The sequence below is a fragment of the Ambystoma mexicanum genome, chromosome 8 (genome assembly GCF_040938575.1).
Source record: "Ambystoma mexicanum isolate Mex_15411 chromosome 8, UKY_AmexF1_1, whole genome shotgun sequence".
Lineage (NCBI taxonomy): Eukaryota > Metazoa > Chordata > Amphibia > Caudata > Ambystomatidae > Ambystoma > Ambystoma mexicanum.
In genome coordinates this window covers 1650858667-1650875509 of record NC_090929.1, presented here as the reverse complement: position 1 = coordinate 1650875509, position 16843 = coordinate 1650858667, and the positions used below count along the sequence as shown (strand labels likewise).

The window sequence follows — 16843 nt, the reverse complement described above, 5'->3', positions numbered from 1 at the left end:
ATTAAACCGCTCTCTTCATGCGCGGCGTGAATCTCCTAATAATAATGAATTAAGCAGTTTTACACATACGCAGCATTCCCCGACTACACTCATAGTTCCAAGCTTTAAAAAATGAAATTTAAATAGCTGTTAGCTCACCATCAAGCTGCGCTCCCATTCAATCTTGCTTCTTCCTCTGACTTCTGATGTACGTGAAGGGTAGGCCTAAATGGGAGCTAATCAAAATATGATTGTCTTCACTAAAAGGAATGATGAAAGGCAGTTGAGAATCGACTTACTAGAACAATCTGCCCTTAACATTCTGAATTACATCACTGCTGAGAGACTCCACCATCTTGGTCTTGGTTCGAGCCCAGTCAACCATCTTGAGTGCCCAACTCAGCTGATCTCTGAGAAAAGGCAATAAGGAAAAAAGATAACTATTTAGCTTTGCACACAAAACAACACCCCTTTGGCCTTTGCACCCTGCTGATTCTGTGTTTCCTGGTTCTTAGCCTGACTCTGACAGTACCTCCTCTGCAAGGACCTGTCCCAGGCCAGGTTTTAAAGGAAACCTTTGATGAAATATAGATGCAAGCCAACGGGCATGAACATCCTTCGACAATTTTCAGGATCTCTCTTCAGGGCCAAACCCCTTCCAATCAATCAAGTATTGTAACCTGCTTCTGCTCCTATGTGAATCTAAGATGGACTTTACCTCAAACTCTTCCCCCTCCAATTCAACAATAACTGGCACTGGATGAGGCGCGATCCGAGTTCCTTCAACCACAGGCTTGATCAAACTAACATGAAAATAATTATGAATTTTCAAATCCCGGGGTAATTTAAGCTTAACAGCAAATGGGTTCAAGATCTTTTCAATTGCGAATGGTCCAATAAACCTTGGGCTAAATTTGTTCATCCCCTTCAACCTCAAATTCTTAGTGGCCAACCAAACCAAATCTCCCACTTGATACTCTGGACTAATTTTCCTATGCTGATCAGTAAACCGTTTCATGGTTTCCTTACTTTCCTGCAAAGCATGTTGTGCTCATTCTAAATTCTTTCTCATTACTTGAATTCTTTCCCCTACCTCAGGGCAAGAAATATCTAAAGCGGATTCTGCTCTCAAAAATCGAGGATGATAACCCTGATTGCAAAAGAAGGGAGTCATCTTGGTGGAATTTTCAGTAACAGTATTATAACTGAATTTTGCCAACCAAACAAAATCAACCCAGCCATGATTTGAACGCAAAAAACAACTCAAATATTTGTCAAGCTCTTGGTTAACTCTTTCAGTGAGGCTATTGGTCTGGGGATGATAAGCCGAAGACAAACTTACTTCAATACCCAATTCCTTACAGAACTCCCTCCAAAATGTTCATACAAATTGAGGCCTCTTATCTGAAATAATTTGAACTGGTAAACCATGCAATTCAACTACATTCTGTAGAAAAGTGTTCACCAAACTGGATGCTGTGACCGCCCCCTTCATAGAAAGAAAATGTCCTGCCTTAGTTAAATGATCAACCACTACCAAAATAGTAGTACAACCCTGATCTTCAGGCAATTTCACAATAAAATCTAAAGATATTGTATTCTAGGGATGTGGCAGAGCTGGTAAAGGGTTCAAATAACCTGCCGGTTTATTATATTCTCCTTTGGTTTGTACACACACCTCACAGGTTCTCACAAAATTCAGCACATAAGTTCTCATACCTTCCCACCAAAAATTCTGTCGAATAAGTTCCAGAGTTTTTCAGTAACCAGGATGTCCTGCCAATTTCGTCTCATGACATTTTTTCAAGGCAACTTCTCTAATGGCTAAACTAGGCAAATAAAGAAGAGCATCAACCTTCGGCAAGTCATCCTGAATACTTCGGATGGGATCTCCCTGTACCTATTCCAGCATCTGTTCCCTGGTCATCTGTTGTTTCACCATAAGTCCAAAGTTCAACTTCTCAGTTGATATAACCACAGTAAAGTGTTCTGTTGCCAATAAAGGAGCCAAAAGTTCTTCCTCATTCTTTGCACTTCCCGGAAACTGTCGAGAAAGTGCATCCGCTTTGCCATTTTGCCTTACCGGCTTGAATGTACTGACATAGTCAAACTGGGAAAAGAACAGAGACCAACGAAGTTGTTGTGGAGTCAAAATCTTGACAGATTTCAAAAAGAGCAGATTTCTGTGATCTGTAAGCGCAGTCACTGTATGCCGTGCACCTAAAAGATAGTCTCAATTCTTGAAACGCCTTTTATTAATGGCTAATATTTCATGACCAGAGAGCCAACTTCTTTGAGAAATACACTACAGGATGCAATTGTCTGGTCACCTGATGTCTCTGTGACAAAACTGCCCCCACTGCGATATTAGAGGCATCAGCTTCCAAAACAAATGGCTGAGCAGGATCTGGATGAATTAAGATTGGGCCCACAGTGAATTTTCTCTCAAATCCCGAAATGCCAACTCAGCTTGCTCAGACCACTCAAATTTCACTCCCTTCCGAGGTAATTTTGTAATTGGCAATACCTTCAAAGAAAAATCCTTAATGAACCGCTGGTAAAAATTGGCAAATCCTATAAAGCTCTGTACTTCCTTCATACATGTGGGGGATGGCCATTCTGAAACCGCTTGCACTTTTCGAGCATCCATCTCGAATCCCTGGGGGGAAATCAAATCCCAAAAATTCAACCACATCAGTATGAAATTGGGACTTCTCCAATTTAGCAAACCGGTTATGATCAAGCAATTTCTGCAACACTCTTTTCACATGCTCGTGTTGCTCAATTTCATCTTTTGAATAAATCAAGATGTCATTGATGTATACAATTACAAACACATTCAAAAATTCTCGGAGGACCTCATTAATGAAGAATTGAAAAGCTGCTGGGATGTTGCACAAACCAAAGGGCATGACCAAATATTCAGATAGTCCAAATTTAGTTTTAAAAACGGTCTTCCACTCATCACCTTCCCGCACCCTTATGAGATGATAAGCCCCCCGCAGATCCAATTTGGTAACAATAGTTGAGCCTTGAATTTGATCAAGCATTACTGAGATAAGTGGGAGAGGGTACCGGTTCTTAATGGTAATGTGGTTTGGGGCCCTATGCAAGTTCTAAAAGTTTTATCCTGGAATGAAAAAGAGAGGAGATGCTGCAGGAGACTGAGAAGGTCTAATAAAACCCTTAGCTAGATTTTCCTCTAAATATGGTTTCAAATGTTCATTTTGTTTTTCTGTTAAGGCATAAATCCGACTACAGTCAATAGGTGTCCAAGCTTCCAACTCTATTTTACAATCGTAAGGCTGGTGGGATGGCAACTCCCCCGCCTCACCTTCATCAAAAACACTCCTCATAGCACCTAGGCAACTGTCCTACGACTGCCCCAATACAAGCTACCACTGTGCCACCTTCAGCCAACCAAAATGCTTCACTGCCTTCTCCCCCATTGGTAGCTACCAACTGCCCACTGAATTTGCCCTTCCACCAAAAGAATGTAACAAACAAAAGTTTGAAACTAAACTGATCGTCCTCTTCTCCCAATCAACTGATGGATTATGCAAAGTGAGCCAGGGCATACCCAAAAGCAATAACAGTTGAGGTGCATCAATCAGTTCAGATGCCAGTTAGTCCACATGCCCACTTTCAGTTTCCAACCACAGAACAACGGTCTCACGAGTTATTGGTCCTGAAGAGAGTTGTGTTCCATCGACTGCCCTAACCTGTTCTGGACTAGTCTTTAAGCTCAACGGAACACCAAGTGACTTAACCAAGCCCGAATCCGTAACATTTCCTGTGGCCCCAGAATCTAGCATAACAGGCCATCTTCCCTTACCTTTTCCTGCCAAGAACAAGGATACATTTAAGGTGAGGTGAGGAACTGCAGACTGCAACGATTTGCAATGAGTTGAGTTTTGGAAGTTGTCACCGGCGTCTTGCGAGCTACTCTGGGACGATTCTTAAGTAAATTACCTGCTCTGCCGCATTACATACACTAGCCTTCCCTGACTCTCTTTTCCTTCTCCTCTTTAGTCAAAAGGGCCTCTAGGTTTCAAATAAACCTCTGTGCTCCTTACAGAAGGTCTAAACTCCCTACTCACCATCCCTCCTTTCAGTTTTTCAGTTTTTCCACTCTGAAATTCAGCCTAACTTCAGTGAAACCTCTCTTCCACTCCCCACTGTGTTCGTTAAGCCTGAAATACAAATGCATGACCAAAGAAATTAAATATTCGCAAGACCATAGTCTGTCTACAATGGTTGACAAAACATCCTTACGTTCTTCCCTCTGCCCTCTATAAAATAATGTTACCCTCTTTTCTTCTGGCCATTTAGACTCTAACACCAACTCCTTAAACTGAGTGATGTAAGTTACTAAATCCTTACTTCCTTGTCGTAACTCAAGCAACTCAGTGTCCACCTCCTGGGATGCAGGCCGCCTGTAAAACATTTTGCTAAATTCCTTCAAAAATGTTTCAAAATATTCCAAAAGTGGGACTCTGCTGGCTAACCACCAAAACAGACCGAGCTGCCGCATCCCCAGATAAGTAAGACAAAATAAAGGTGGCCTTTGAAGCCCCAGTGGTAAACACCTCAGGACAACAAAGGAAGTGTAGTTGGCACTGAGTCACAAATACAGAAAATCTCTTTGAGTCTCCCCCATAGCTCGCAGGAGCGACCATTGCGATAGGCAGATGACATTCCCTGCTCCTACCCAACATTCTACTCCTGCTCGTAACCTCCCGCTCTTCTTCCTGAGTTAAATTCAGAGGTCCTGAATCCTCCGCCACGTCATCCGGTAACTGAGTACCATGTGCTTGCAAAACACTAACTTTATCCACTAGTCCTTCCACCTTCTGATTCAAAATTCATTTTCATTCCTGACTGCTTTTAACTCTTGCTTGATCTCTAACAAAACCTCCCCCAACAAGCTTAGAGAGAAACCTCTGGTGTCCATGTCGGCTGGGACAGAAGATTCACCTTGGGCCTTTAATACTCTCAGGTTCCTGCTTTGCCTTCCGTAGGAGCTGCTGAACCCCACAGTCCCTCTCCAGCTGTTCTGTGCCCCACCTTTGAGTTACAGTGTGGATCCGATCAGGTTGGGGGGTAATGGGACCAAATAACAAACACCACAGGAGCTCTTCACTCTTCTTGTTTGACACCCTGTATGGAAATCAAAGTATGTTAACCATTGTTGGACATTTATTTCTAAAGAAACACTTTTAAATCAACTCAGAAATATACCTGTGACTCCTCAGCCACAAGCTTGGAGGAAATTATTATCTTGAAGTTTATCTTCGCCTCAGATTCTGTATTTCTTCAACTTTTACTTTTTATCTAATTTCTCTTATCAACCTTTCATGTGCCTTGTATTCCCGAAAATGTTGTTTGTGCCTCTCAACCACTTCAGTGGTTCCTTATGAATTAACTTTGCAGAATAATGTGTGCACCACAAGGTTTTTTCAGTAGCTTACTCCCAAAAGCCAATCTTTCTACAAGTAGTATTGTGTTAAAAAACAGAATAAAAAGGAAAGAAAATGTATTTTCTTGCTAAAACTACAAACTACCTAAGATGCACATCTCTAACTACATTTCCCAGAATTCCAACAAAATGGCCACCAGCACCTCTGTTGCACATAATGCATCACTAGAAATTCTTCTACAGTGAAAGCTTTTTAAGTTACAACTTTCCAGAGCGCGAGCAAAGTCACTTACCATTTGTAAGTGACTCCACACACTTGGTTTGAAAGGTATTTGCTTCCCCCACTTCATGAATTGTTACGCTTGCAGTTTGCTACTTTTGTCCACTGACGGTATTTAAGATACAAGCTGTGAGACTTCCATAGTACTTCCGTTACTTTAAAAACAAACGAAAGTGACCGCGGTAGCCATTACCACTCCCTGCCCAATGCGCAAACATACGCAGCAGAAAACTAAAGTAAAATCTAACACGAAAGTCACGTTTAAAGCAGGTTTCATAAAAGCCCAATCGGAACAGTTTGAAAATGAATTTTGTAACATGCAACACCAAGAATAAACACTGAATTAAACTGCACTCTTCATGCATGGCGTGAATCTCCTAATAACAATGAATTAAGCAGCTTTCCACATACTCAGTATTCCCTGACTATGCTCATAGTTCCAAGCTTTAAAAAAGGAAATCTAAACAGCTGCTACCTCGCCAACAAGCTGCACTCCCACCAGATTACTGAAGTCGGCTGGCAGCTTCAATCTTGCTTCTTCTTCTGACTTCTGATGTAGGTGAAGGGTAGGCCTAAATGGGAGCCAACCAAAATATGACTGTCTTCCATTAAAAGAAATGATGAAAGGCAGTTGAGAATTAATTTGCTATAACAATCTGCCCTTAACATTCTGAATTACATCACTGCTGAGAGAATCCCCATCTTGGCCTGGGTTAGAGCTCAATCTACCGTCTTGAGTGCTCAACTCAGCAGCTCTCTCAGAAAAGGCATTAAGGAAAGAAGATAACCATTTAGCTTTGCACACAAAACCATACCCCTCCAGCCTTTGCACCCTGCTGATTCTGTGTATTATAGTTCTTAGCCTGACTCTTCCCATATGAACCCTGATGTCCCTGACAGATGGGGGAGTCCTTCAGAAGTAGAAATGGGACACCGATGAGTGAGACTTTGTATCCCCCTTCTTTCAACACCTTTTCCCCCTCCTACCACGTAGGAGATACCGAAATAACCCCCCTTTTTTTCTGACACAAACACTTTTGCACACCATAAACAACGGACTAACAACCAAGCCATTTATCTAACCTGTCCCAATAGAAGGGTCAGCCATGGTCAGGCAATTGAGCAGAATCATGCACACATGAAGGCCCTTCCCTACAGGGATAAAAGGTATAGCACGAAAGCACATGATGGGCAAGGCAGACCGCATGACGAGACAGGCACGGCAGTTCAAGAAGCGGAGAAAGGTGGTGAATAGCGATAAGCTAACAAGGAGAGACGCGACCTTGCCCTTTCTGACCCAGACCCGCAAAACCTCTGCAGAAGGAATCGTAAGACAGCGGACAATAGCTCAAGTGTGTTGCAGCAGATGTCACCGGTACACGGAGCGTGCCTACGCTGATAAGCAGGACTGAAGGAGGCCCCTGCTACCGTGGTACCGGCCTTGACTCCAGATATGCTGAAAAGCCAAGCAGTTCATCACAGCTGGTGAGTCGAGGGGAGAACCGATTAAAAAAAAAAAAAAAAAAAAAAAAAAACTGTTTTGAATGAAGTTGCAAGGTAGCGATTTAAGGTAAGTTCAAAGAAATGATAGAATAAAGAGGAGAGCAGCTGCAGAGGTATCTGGCACCACAGGGGGTGCTTATTCGAGAGACTTTGGTTAATCCTGTGTTTGTTCAAACTGTTAATACCAGAAGGCCTTGGAAGGTCACAAAGGAACAGTCAAAGTGGTCATACAGGGCTCTTGCAAAATCCTCTGTACATTCGCAATACTTTGACCGACAGTGAAGGGCATGGCTGATAAAGTTGGCAACAGTGAACCCGGCAGACGGATGCTGACAAAAAGGGGAAAACCTGACATCCCTATGAACAGTGTATCGACAGATGTGAAACCGATCGAGCGATGTCCACAGTGAACTGTTTAGGAAAAGTTGACAAGACGGGACGCCGACAGAAAGGGATGAAGCCTGAAGAATTGTTTAAAAGACATTAAGATTCGTGAATCAAGGAAAAGCCATAGTGAACCCGAAAGTGGGAGGCTGAAGATTGAGAAGGGTCTGCCGGCGGATGAGGGGGACTAAGGGGTGAGCCATTATCACCCTAAATACTGGGGAGTAGGAACTTTTTGGTTTGTTATTTTACGACCCGCGAGGATAAGGTACTTTTTGCAAGAAAGGAGACTTTGCCATTGAGGTTCTTAAAGGTTGAGAGCGGAACGGTCGTCTCATGCTAGGGAACCCCGAGAAGTGTGCTGTGCTCAGAGGTTCCACCTTATCCCATACTCAAAACGCGGGGCAGGAAGACCCTGACTACTGCACCCTGACACATTATTTGTGAACACTTCTTTCTTTCTTATGAATCCTATCCCACACTTCTTTTTGAAATTAGCATAAGGACTGGCAATAGGTTTTTCCTAGTATAGGCCCTTATATTTGACACAACGCCACTAGGACTGCCTTATTTTCATTTGATGGTCGAAGCCTTCTCACATCTTAGATTTAGGTTTAGATTAGGTGTTTTTCTCACCCACTTTTGTAGTTAAACAAACACCCTTGAACTGTGATCACATGTGTCTGTCTTTACTGTTGCCACCATGAGTTCCTTACACACTCTGCAGTGATTTCAGTTGAGCTTCCCTTTGAGTAGCTCATGAATTATACAAGATTCACATTTTCCATTTGGGGCACCTTAAAATGTTCAACAATTACATTAATGTTGTGGTTATTATTCCATTTGTGGAATTTGATACCTTTTTTTACTTGTCTGATCCTTTCAGGCCAGCTAATTGTCAACTAGGATGAAGCATCTTCAATAAAGCATATTGCTGTCCAATTGAAGCCCATGTAACAAGATTGAATATTTATTAAATTAGAAAATGGAATGATGGTGCAAATAAATGACATCACACTTTTCTTCTTTTCTTTAGAGCGAAAGGACATGGTGGTACTTGGGAGCACTGATGGAGAATCTTCTGATGATGGCCTTGTAGATTTGGTATGTGCTGTGGGCCTGCTTAGCAAGAAAGCACCTGATTTACTTTGTGTCAATAACCTTTCTTGTTAGTATCATTAAAGTTTGTAGTGTTGCAAATGAAAATGGATTCATCCCCTTGATGTGAAGAATTTGAGAAATAGTTCTAGATTGTCCTAATATACCACAACACATAATGGCCTCCCCACTATTGTGCCTAGTTTATCATGTTGCACCTTCACAGTTGGGGGCTTAACCTTCTTCTCCAATTAAGTCTATTTTCAACCTTCTATAAAGCTCAATCGCTGATTAACCATGGTTATCGGTGGTCCTCCCATAGCCAGCCTTGGATGGGCACGGCCAGTCCATGCTACTGTGATAGGTTTGCTGAAATAAACTCTCTACTCAACGTCCAACGCACACAGCCCAATTTGAGGGAAAATGCGCTTTCATGAATATATTTTATCGCTGTGGGTCAAATGTGTCTTTTTCCTCATTAAAAGGGCATTCACGTGTTTTAAGTTTTAAGTTAAACATGGATCAAATGTGGCCTCTTTGGGTCAGTTTCTATATCTGGGTAGGAAACAGTCAAATACTACTTTTGCCAAAGACACCTCTGTTTTTGGTAATGCAGCTGGTGGCTAGGTTCAAAGCTGTAAACTATTCTTTAGACGTCTCTACTACCAATGTATTCTTCATCTGACTATATTGACATACCACTAAAGACAAAAAGAGAAGAGGCATGGGCCGCAAATCATTGATATAAAAAATATTTCTTTAAATTTACCTTTTGTTATTATACAAAACATACACATTCTTTTCTGTATGACAAAATACACACAGCCCTTTTAAATACAGCTCTCCCCCTCTGATCACTCCATTGTTCACTACAACGCCTTGGTCCCCAAAACCTCCACTCCTCCTCTCCCTTCTTTGATGATCAAAAGGGAATCAAGCAGACTCTCTTGCCCCTTACTTTGATGTGAGGACCTATCTCTCATCCCCCATGAGTCCAGGAGGTCACCTAGATACAGCAGCAATGAGGACTCGGTTGTCTCTGTAAGGTCCTGGAGTTCCTCACAAAGCGGAGGGGAGCCCAGCAGGAAGTGGAAGAGAGGCAGGGAGAACCACAGGGAACAGTTAGATGACAGATTTGATCCAGACTTGCCGGTTCTCAGAGTGGGAGCCTCCCTTCAAAGTTGCATATTATCTAAGCAAGTGGCTACATACACCGTTGAACAAAGAGGCTAGGAGTAAGCTCAAGGCAGAGTGGCCCAGACTTCCACTACCCGTCAAGGTGGCGGAGACTGTAAGATGCTGACCTTCATGGCCAAGTACAGCACAGACATTAAAAGGAATAGGCAGGTCATGGCTGCCTATCAAGACAAGCCTCTGGACACTGCAAGGCCATTGGTGAAGATCCTGCAGATCGCAGAAGAGGCCAAGGAAGGTAGCAGTGCGATTGACATTCAAGTGCTAGCGGGTTGGGCCCAGCGGGCTGTCTGTCTCATTGGCAACACAATCTGCCCTATTGACCGGGAGCGCAGGAAGTCCAAAGCTAGTGGAAATGGCATCAACCGGAACCAACATCGGCCTCAAAGGGATTGCTGTTTGGTGACACCTTTGTGAAGGACATGGCATAGATCCTGCACACCTTCGCTGCTCTAGACAAGGCTCAAGCATCTCTGAAAAGAGTCTTCATCCCAAGAGTTTTTGGGCAGGCTGGCAGAGGAACTTGCCGCTCAGCCAGCTGAAGAAGGCGGACAAAGGCCTTATAACGAGGCTCCTGGCGGGGCCAAGAAGAGAGGAAGCCCAGCCCTTTATCCCCTCCCGGGGGAGGGGCAGAGGTTGGCGAGGTGCAGGCCGCAACTGCTACTCCAGGTCCGAGCGAGGGCGTGTATTTCCAACGCATGCACAGTGCTCCCATAACAGTAATAAGCCGCAGACTAGCAACACACCAAGGAAAATGGCGAGAGATTACCGGATACGCCTGGGTCCTGAAAGCAACATAGGGTTTCCAGCTAGAATTTTACCAAGAACCCAGGCAGGAAGCGATGCAAAAAATGATCTACCTATTAGGGCAGGATCAGGTCCTTTTGGAAAGAGAGGTCCCAAAGCTTGTAAGTAAAGGAGCAACGAGTCCGGCCGAACAGGAAGCAGCATGCTTTGTGAGCAACCTTTTCCTAGTGAAAAGGAAGTAGAAATTCAGGCCGGTATGACCCTCAGGGCCCTCAAGGCTTTCCTCATTTATTGACATTTCAAAATTGAGGGCATCCTTCTATGAGATATACTACAGAAGGGAGACTGGCTAGCTGTTAGCTGTGCCCGTACACAAGCCTCATTGACGGTTTCTCCAATTTCTTTTTTGAGGTTGTCGATGGAAGTTCACCTGTCTCCCATTCAGCCTGTCCTCGGCCCCCTGGTTTTTCATCAAGTTGCTCAAACACAGTGACAAAACTGTGTGAACAGGGAGTGAGACTAACAGTGTGTCTAGACGAGAAGTGCCTGATGTCGTAAGATGCGCACCTCTTTCAGGCTTAAGTGTCAGAGACGACAGGTCTGCTGGAGGATCTAGGATTTTGGGTGATTTGGGAGAGAAATCCGAGATCAAATAAGTAGTGTCTGACTATAGCATGGTATGTAATGATCCAAGAACATTGATTTTCTTACCAACTTTGATGATGCGATTGCTCTGAGAGAGGTCTGGACAGTTGGTAACAAATGCTTGTAGATGATGGAAGAAAAAGCTGGTCCAGAAGGCAAGTCCCTGTAACCCAGAGGCACGAGGAAGCCTTAACCTGACAAGAGAAGTGCTAAATGGAAGTCTCTAGTCAAGGCACTGTCTCTTGCACCGCCGGCACGAGGACGCCTAATTTCAGCAAAGCGTCTCTAGTCCTTGCACTGGTGATGCCTAGCCAAAAAATGAAGACAAAACAGTACCAACACCAACCCAAAACAGGAGCGCAATGAGGTCTGAAAGTAGAGTGGATCGGTAAATGACGGGCAGAATAGACAAGAGTACTTAAAGTTCCAGGGAGTCCGTAGCACGTTCTGAGTTGGCATGATGCGAGCAAAGACAAAACAATCCGTGAGGCAAGACAAAACGAGTTAAGCGTTCTGCGTCAGAAACCAGGTATTATGTTTTTCCGAAACAAGGGGTAGACCAGGCAAATCTAGGAATAACAGGCCGAGGTCACAAAACAGAAGTTTGTGGACAAGATAAGCAAAAGTACTACTGATTGAGACAATTCAGAAGCACCGCTCCTACTGTGTGAGGTGCTTATATCAGATCACCTAATCCGTCGAGCACGGAAACAGCCGTGACGACGGACCACATTTGACATGAATTGGATACCACCATCGCCATGGCAACCTCCAGCGTCTCCGAAACGGCAAGCCATCCCGGGGAATAGTTCTGGTTTGGACAAGATACTGCCATTTTGCCAGCAGGTGTTCTCTTTGCTTCTGATTTATCTGGTGGCAAACGGAATGCATAACGAGATAAACAGTAGTTATTCTTTAGCTTCTTAACAGCAGGGACATTGGTTTGCACCAGCTTGTTACTGCTTGTTGATGGTTTCCTGACACAGATATCCCTGAGAAGGCTTGCGATGATAGTGAGACGATTAGCATCCTTCATCCAATCGATTTTCCTTGGGCACCTGCATTATCGGGCCCTGCAGCGCCTAAAAATTCAGCACCTCATGGAAGAAGATTCTGATGTTGTAGGAAGCGAAGACGAAATTGTCCGGTGGTTCCATCACATGGAGGCTTGGAATGGGAAGACCATCTTCGGTTCTTCCCTAGACCTAGTCAAGTCGGATGCCAGCCGCAGGGGCTTGGGAAGCCACTGTAGTGGGATCTCAATAGGTGGACGCTGGACCCTGATGGAGACCAATCTGCATATCAACTCTCTGGAACTGCTGGCAGGCTCATTTGCGATCAAGAGTCTCGCCAAGGACAGGGTACAGTGTTGCAGTGTTGTCTGCTCCTGAAGATGGACAACGTATCTGCCGTACGGTACATTAGCCAGCTGGGGGGAACGAGGTCCAGAATATTAGCGGAGCTAGCCAAGGATTTCTGACACTTCTGCTTGGACAAGGGCCTGAGTGTCACAGCAAAATATCTCCCTGGGTTATTCAACTAGGTAGCAGACTGGAATTTGAGGTATCTCAGAGACTTCAGTGACTGGCAGTTTAACAAGGTGGTATTCCTCAAGCTTATGCAACTGATCGGGCCATGCGAGACAGATCTCTTTGCATCCAGCCTGAACCGCCAGCTGGTACGATTTTCAGCTGGAGGCCTGACCCAGGCGCAGCGGCCACAGATGCCTTTTTGCAATGTCCTTGGACCTAATATGATAGCAACCTCGTCTATTTCCTCCACCCTCCCATTACTGTTTTTTCCTCCCCACCATCCCTCTAGCACTATCTGAAATGTCATCAGGCCTAGTATGATAGTCACTTGTTTTGTTCCTCCCCTCCCTTTCTGCACCCCTCTCCTTCACCTTTTGTTTTTATCCGGCTCTACCAGAAATGTTGTCAGGCCTAGTACGGTAGTCGCCTGTCTGTTTCCATTTCCTTCCCACTCTCCCCCTCCCTTCCTTATCTACGTCTTAGCTCTTGCACTATCTGAAATATCGTCAGGCCGAGTACGATAGTTAATTTCACATCCTTACTGTTCATGGCCTGTAAGAATGTGGTTGTATTTTCCCTTGTTCCCTCCCTTGCCTTGAAGCGCTTTGAAACACATTGTGTATAGGCACTATATAAATAAACGATTATATCATATCATGTCATATCATATCAATGCTGGGGATCCAGCACCGACTATGCTTTGCTCCCCTTTACGATGATAACATTGACATTCGCAAGACGACAGCAAGCGTGGCTGATTCTAGTGTCACTGGCTTGGAAGAGTCAGGCATGGTTCTCCGGTCTCCTGGAGTTGTCCTGTGACAGTCCAGTGCTCCTTCCGGACTGGAGGGACATTCTTTAGGACCCGGCAGGACTCTCTCACCCACTAGTCCTTCAGGGGACGCTAAAGTTAATAGCATGGGTGATTTCAGGTTTACCTGGAGAAAAGCAGGCCTTTTGGGAGAGGATGAACGCTTCATCAGGGAGTTGTTGGCCCCTAAACCAGCTAAGTCCTACAGAGCAGATGGCACAACTGGTGTGTGGCTAGGGACATGCTTCCCGCTACTGCAGATGTAATTCATGTGGTGAACTTCCTGGCAGCGCAAGGTAAAGCGTACAAGACAGTGAATACTTTCAGAGCAGCTATTTTGGTGGGTCACGGACAGGTCCTGGGTTCACCGATTGGGGAGCATGCCTTGATGGATGAAAGCCATCCATCTGCCGGCACCGATCTATTCACGTTTATGGGACGTAAATCAAGTCCTTTGGCTCTTATTAAGCTGACCGGCCAATGGTGAACTGACTAGGAAGGCGCTTTCAGACAAATTGGCTATGCTCTTTTTTCTATTAGTGTGCAAGTGTGTGTCAGACGCAGGTGCCCTTGAGACAGACAGCAAGTCTTTCTCCCCCGAAGGGGTGACCTTCCACATCAGAAGAACCAAAACACCGATAAATACAGTCACCTTCTCCGCCTTCTCAGATCAGACCAAGCACTGCCCATTCAGTAGTCTGAAAGTGTATGAAGCTAAGACAGCACTCCTCAGACCCGTGGGAGAGAATCAAGTCTTCATTGCTCTTCGCAAGCCCTTCAAGGTGATGTCAGTGGCCACCTTAGCCCGGTGGGTCGAATGGGCCATGCAGCAAGCAGGCATAAATATAACCAGCTTCAGAGCGCATTCGACGTGCAGCGTTATGGCTTCTAAAGCTTTTGCCAGCAGAGCTCACCTACAGGACATTCTGAAAGCCACAGATTGCTCTAATGAGTCTGCGTTTAAGACCTTTCACTTTAAACCAATCCACCAAGTAGCCGGTTGGTGGTAAGTGAGCTTTGCTATACAGAAGGAGGACTGACCTACCCGAACGGATAGTTACACACACTATTTCTTTACGTGTGATTGCTTTCAAATAGATGAGGCTCGTGACTAGTTAGCCTCCAAGAACAATAAATGTGGAACCCACGTGCTCTGGATATACAATTAGTTCTATATCTCATGCTACCCCAAAGAATCCAATGTTACTGATCTGGAGCAGAAGAACAATGATTCAGGTGGACTACTGCTGTGACTTAATAGCCATTTTTAATTTGGGCAATTCTTATAGCGAATGCAAAATTTCTCTCAAAGGAAGGTACTAAACAGGTTACACTTTCATAGAATCACCAACTATTGGTGTGTATTATAAATTTCAGCAAACAGTAGTATACATGCATACAAACAAATGTTAGCAAAGAAAGAACATTTTCAAACAAAAACCATTCTGAACATGTGTAGCTGGATGTGCAATCTTTCCAGCACAAAAGTAAAACAAGGAAACGAAGGAAGAAACCCCACACGTCCTAGTTGTGTGTGGTGTAACGGGGTAAGTGAATCCGCCACCCACCAGAGTCTAGTGTGTTTGTGTCCTGGTTTTCGGAACAAGTATAAAGTCTTGTGGTCCAGGGACCGAGTTTTTTCTAATCCAAAACCAGTGTCAGAGATGTCGTCTTCCCGATGACTTGGAGGATCAACTAGTGGGTGTTGTGTAGAGACCAATCCTAGGTCAACGTCAGTAGTTATATTCCTGCAGATTTAGAGATGGGCCGTATTGCAATTACGTGTCCAATAAGACGTTTCAGCGGGCAGTAAAGGCTACCTTCATCTGGACCTACGGATGTCGCTCTGGAGAAGGGGGGCTCCTGTTCTCAATGCAGACAAGGAGAGGGCCCGCACAAAGCGTGTGAGGGCGCTGGATGGAACTGATACAGCATGAGTCAGGTTCCCACGGCGGGGTCCACTGCAAGGCAGAGGGGGGGAGAGAGATTAAGACGCAGTTCCTCAGAGCTAGAAGAACTTCAAGCTGGAGGCCGCATCTACGGCTGGCATTCACATGGATGCGGGACGGAAGGCGTCCTGTGGGAGATCCAATCACTCCAGGAAGGGCGCCATATTAATGCTGGAACTTCCGTCTGCTGGTGGCACAGCGCGTAGTGCTACTGACGAAAGGCAGAGTCAGTCGTAGTGTGCCCGTCCGCGTCCCGAGCTGTGTAAGTAAGCTTTGAACAAGCATAATACGAGCCTCCGGTCTTGACATACAATGCAGATTTTCCATACTGACAAACAGGAAAGTCATGTTTCTATTAAAGACACAGAAGACACAGAGACAAAGTATTACCCCACTCACATAATTGCCAAATCAATAGAGAGAGCATGCACTGTGGAGGCAAGGGCACCACAGCGCTACAGCGGAAGGCATTAGAAGCGCGGCTAGAGGATTGAAAGAGCAAAAAATATTTTGATTGCCCACCCAGGAAATTAACAAAGTTGGTTTGTGTTTATTGTCCGTCACTCCCTGTGCGGAGGCTAAGCCAGCAGGCTCCTGAGACTCTAGAGGCGAGGCGCTAGCGAGCACAAAGGCAAAGCAACAAAAAATCGAGAAGAGCTGATGGACTGTTGGGTCTTCTGGTTTGTGTTCCTGTTGTGACATCGTTCGGGCATACGTTGGTGTGGTTACCTAGCGCTCAGGCTCTCTGGTGGCAGGGTTTTATAGGAGTTCTTGGTGTGCTTTGAAGAGGTTAATGGGGTGGAAGCCCTGTGAAGCGGTTCAGTAGTTTCTAACCCTGAGCCTTAAGTAGGCTGTGCCTGCGTATTGGGAGGGTACATTGCCTGTGTAGTTTCTACTGTAAGTGCAACATTCCTATAACTAGAGCTCATGTTAAAAAAAAATTATGACATCAGAGCTTACAGCTGAATTACCCTCCCCACTTCCACAGTTTATACATGGTGGTTTAGAGGCAAGAAAGGGGTCTCTCCAAGAAATACCTAATGCTGGGTCTTTGGCCCCCATGCCGAATAGTATTCCACCTACTTCTCCAATGACTAAGGAGAGTCAGTTGTCTGAAGTCCTGGCCCGGAGCACATGGAGGAGACAGTCTCTCATGCACCGTAGAGCTGGCTTCTCTGACAATGAGGATGAACTCAGAGCATGGTTTCACCTTTGCCAAGTGTGGGCTTGAGAACGATGGGTGCACCTATTCCTATGTTCTTACAATCTCCAGAATTCTCTCTCCAACATCCCTCTGGCCAT

General features: G+C 44.9%; 1 protein-coding gene across 3 annotated transcripts in view; it reads left to right on the top strand.

Moving 5' to 3' along the window:
- Window positions 1–16843, top strand: part of ENO4 (enolase 4) — a 418823-nt gene that overhangs the window by 358659 nt on the left and 43321 nt on the right. For all 3 annotated transcript variants that reach the window (XM_069611917.1, XM_069611918.1, XM_069611916.1), the window contains one exon: window positions 8602–8669. In XM_069611917.1, coding sequence (XP_069468018.1) covers window positions 8602–8669 — 68 coding nt within the window. The remainder of the gene's footprint in view (window positions 1–8601; window positions 8670–16843) is intronic.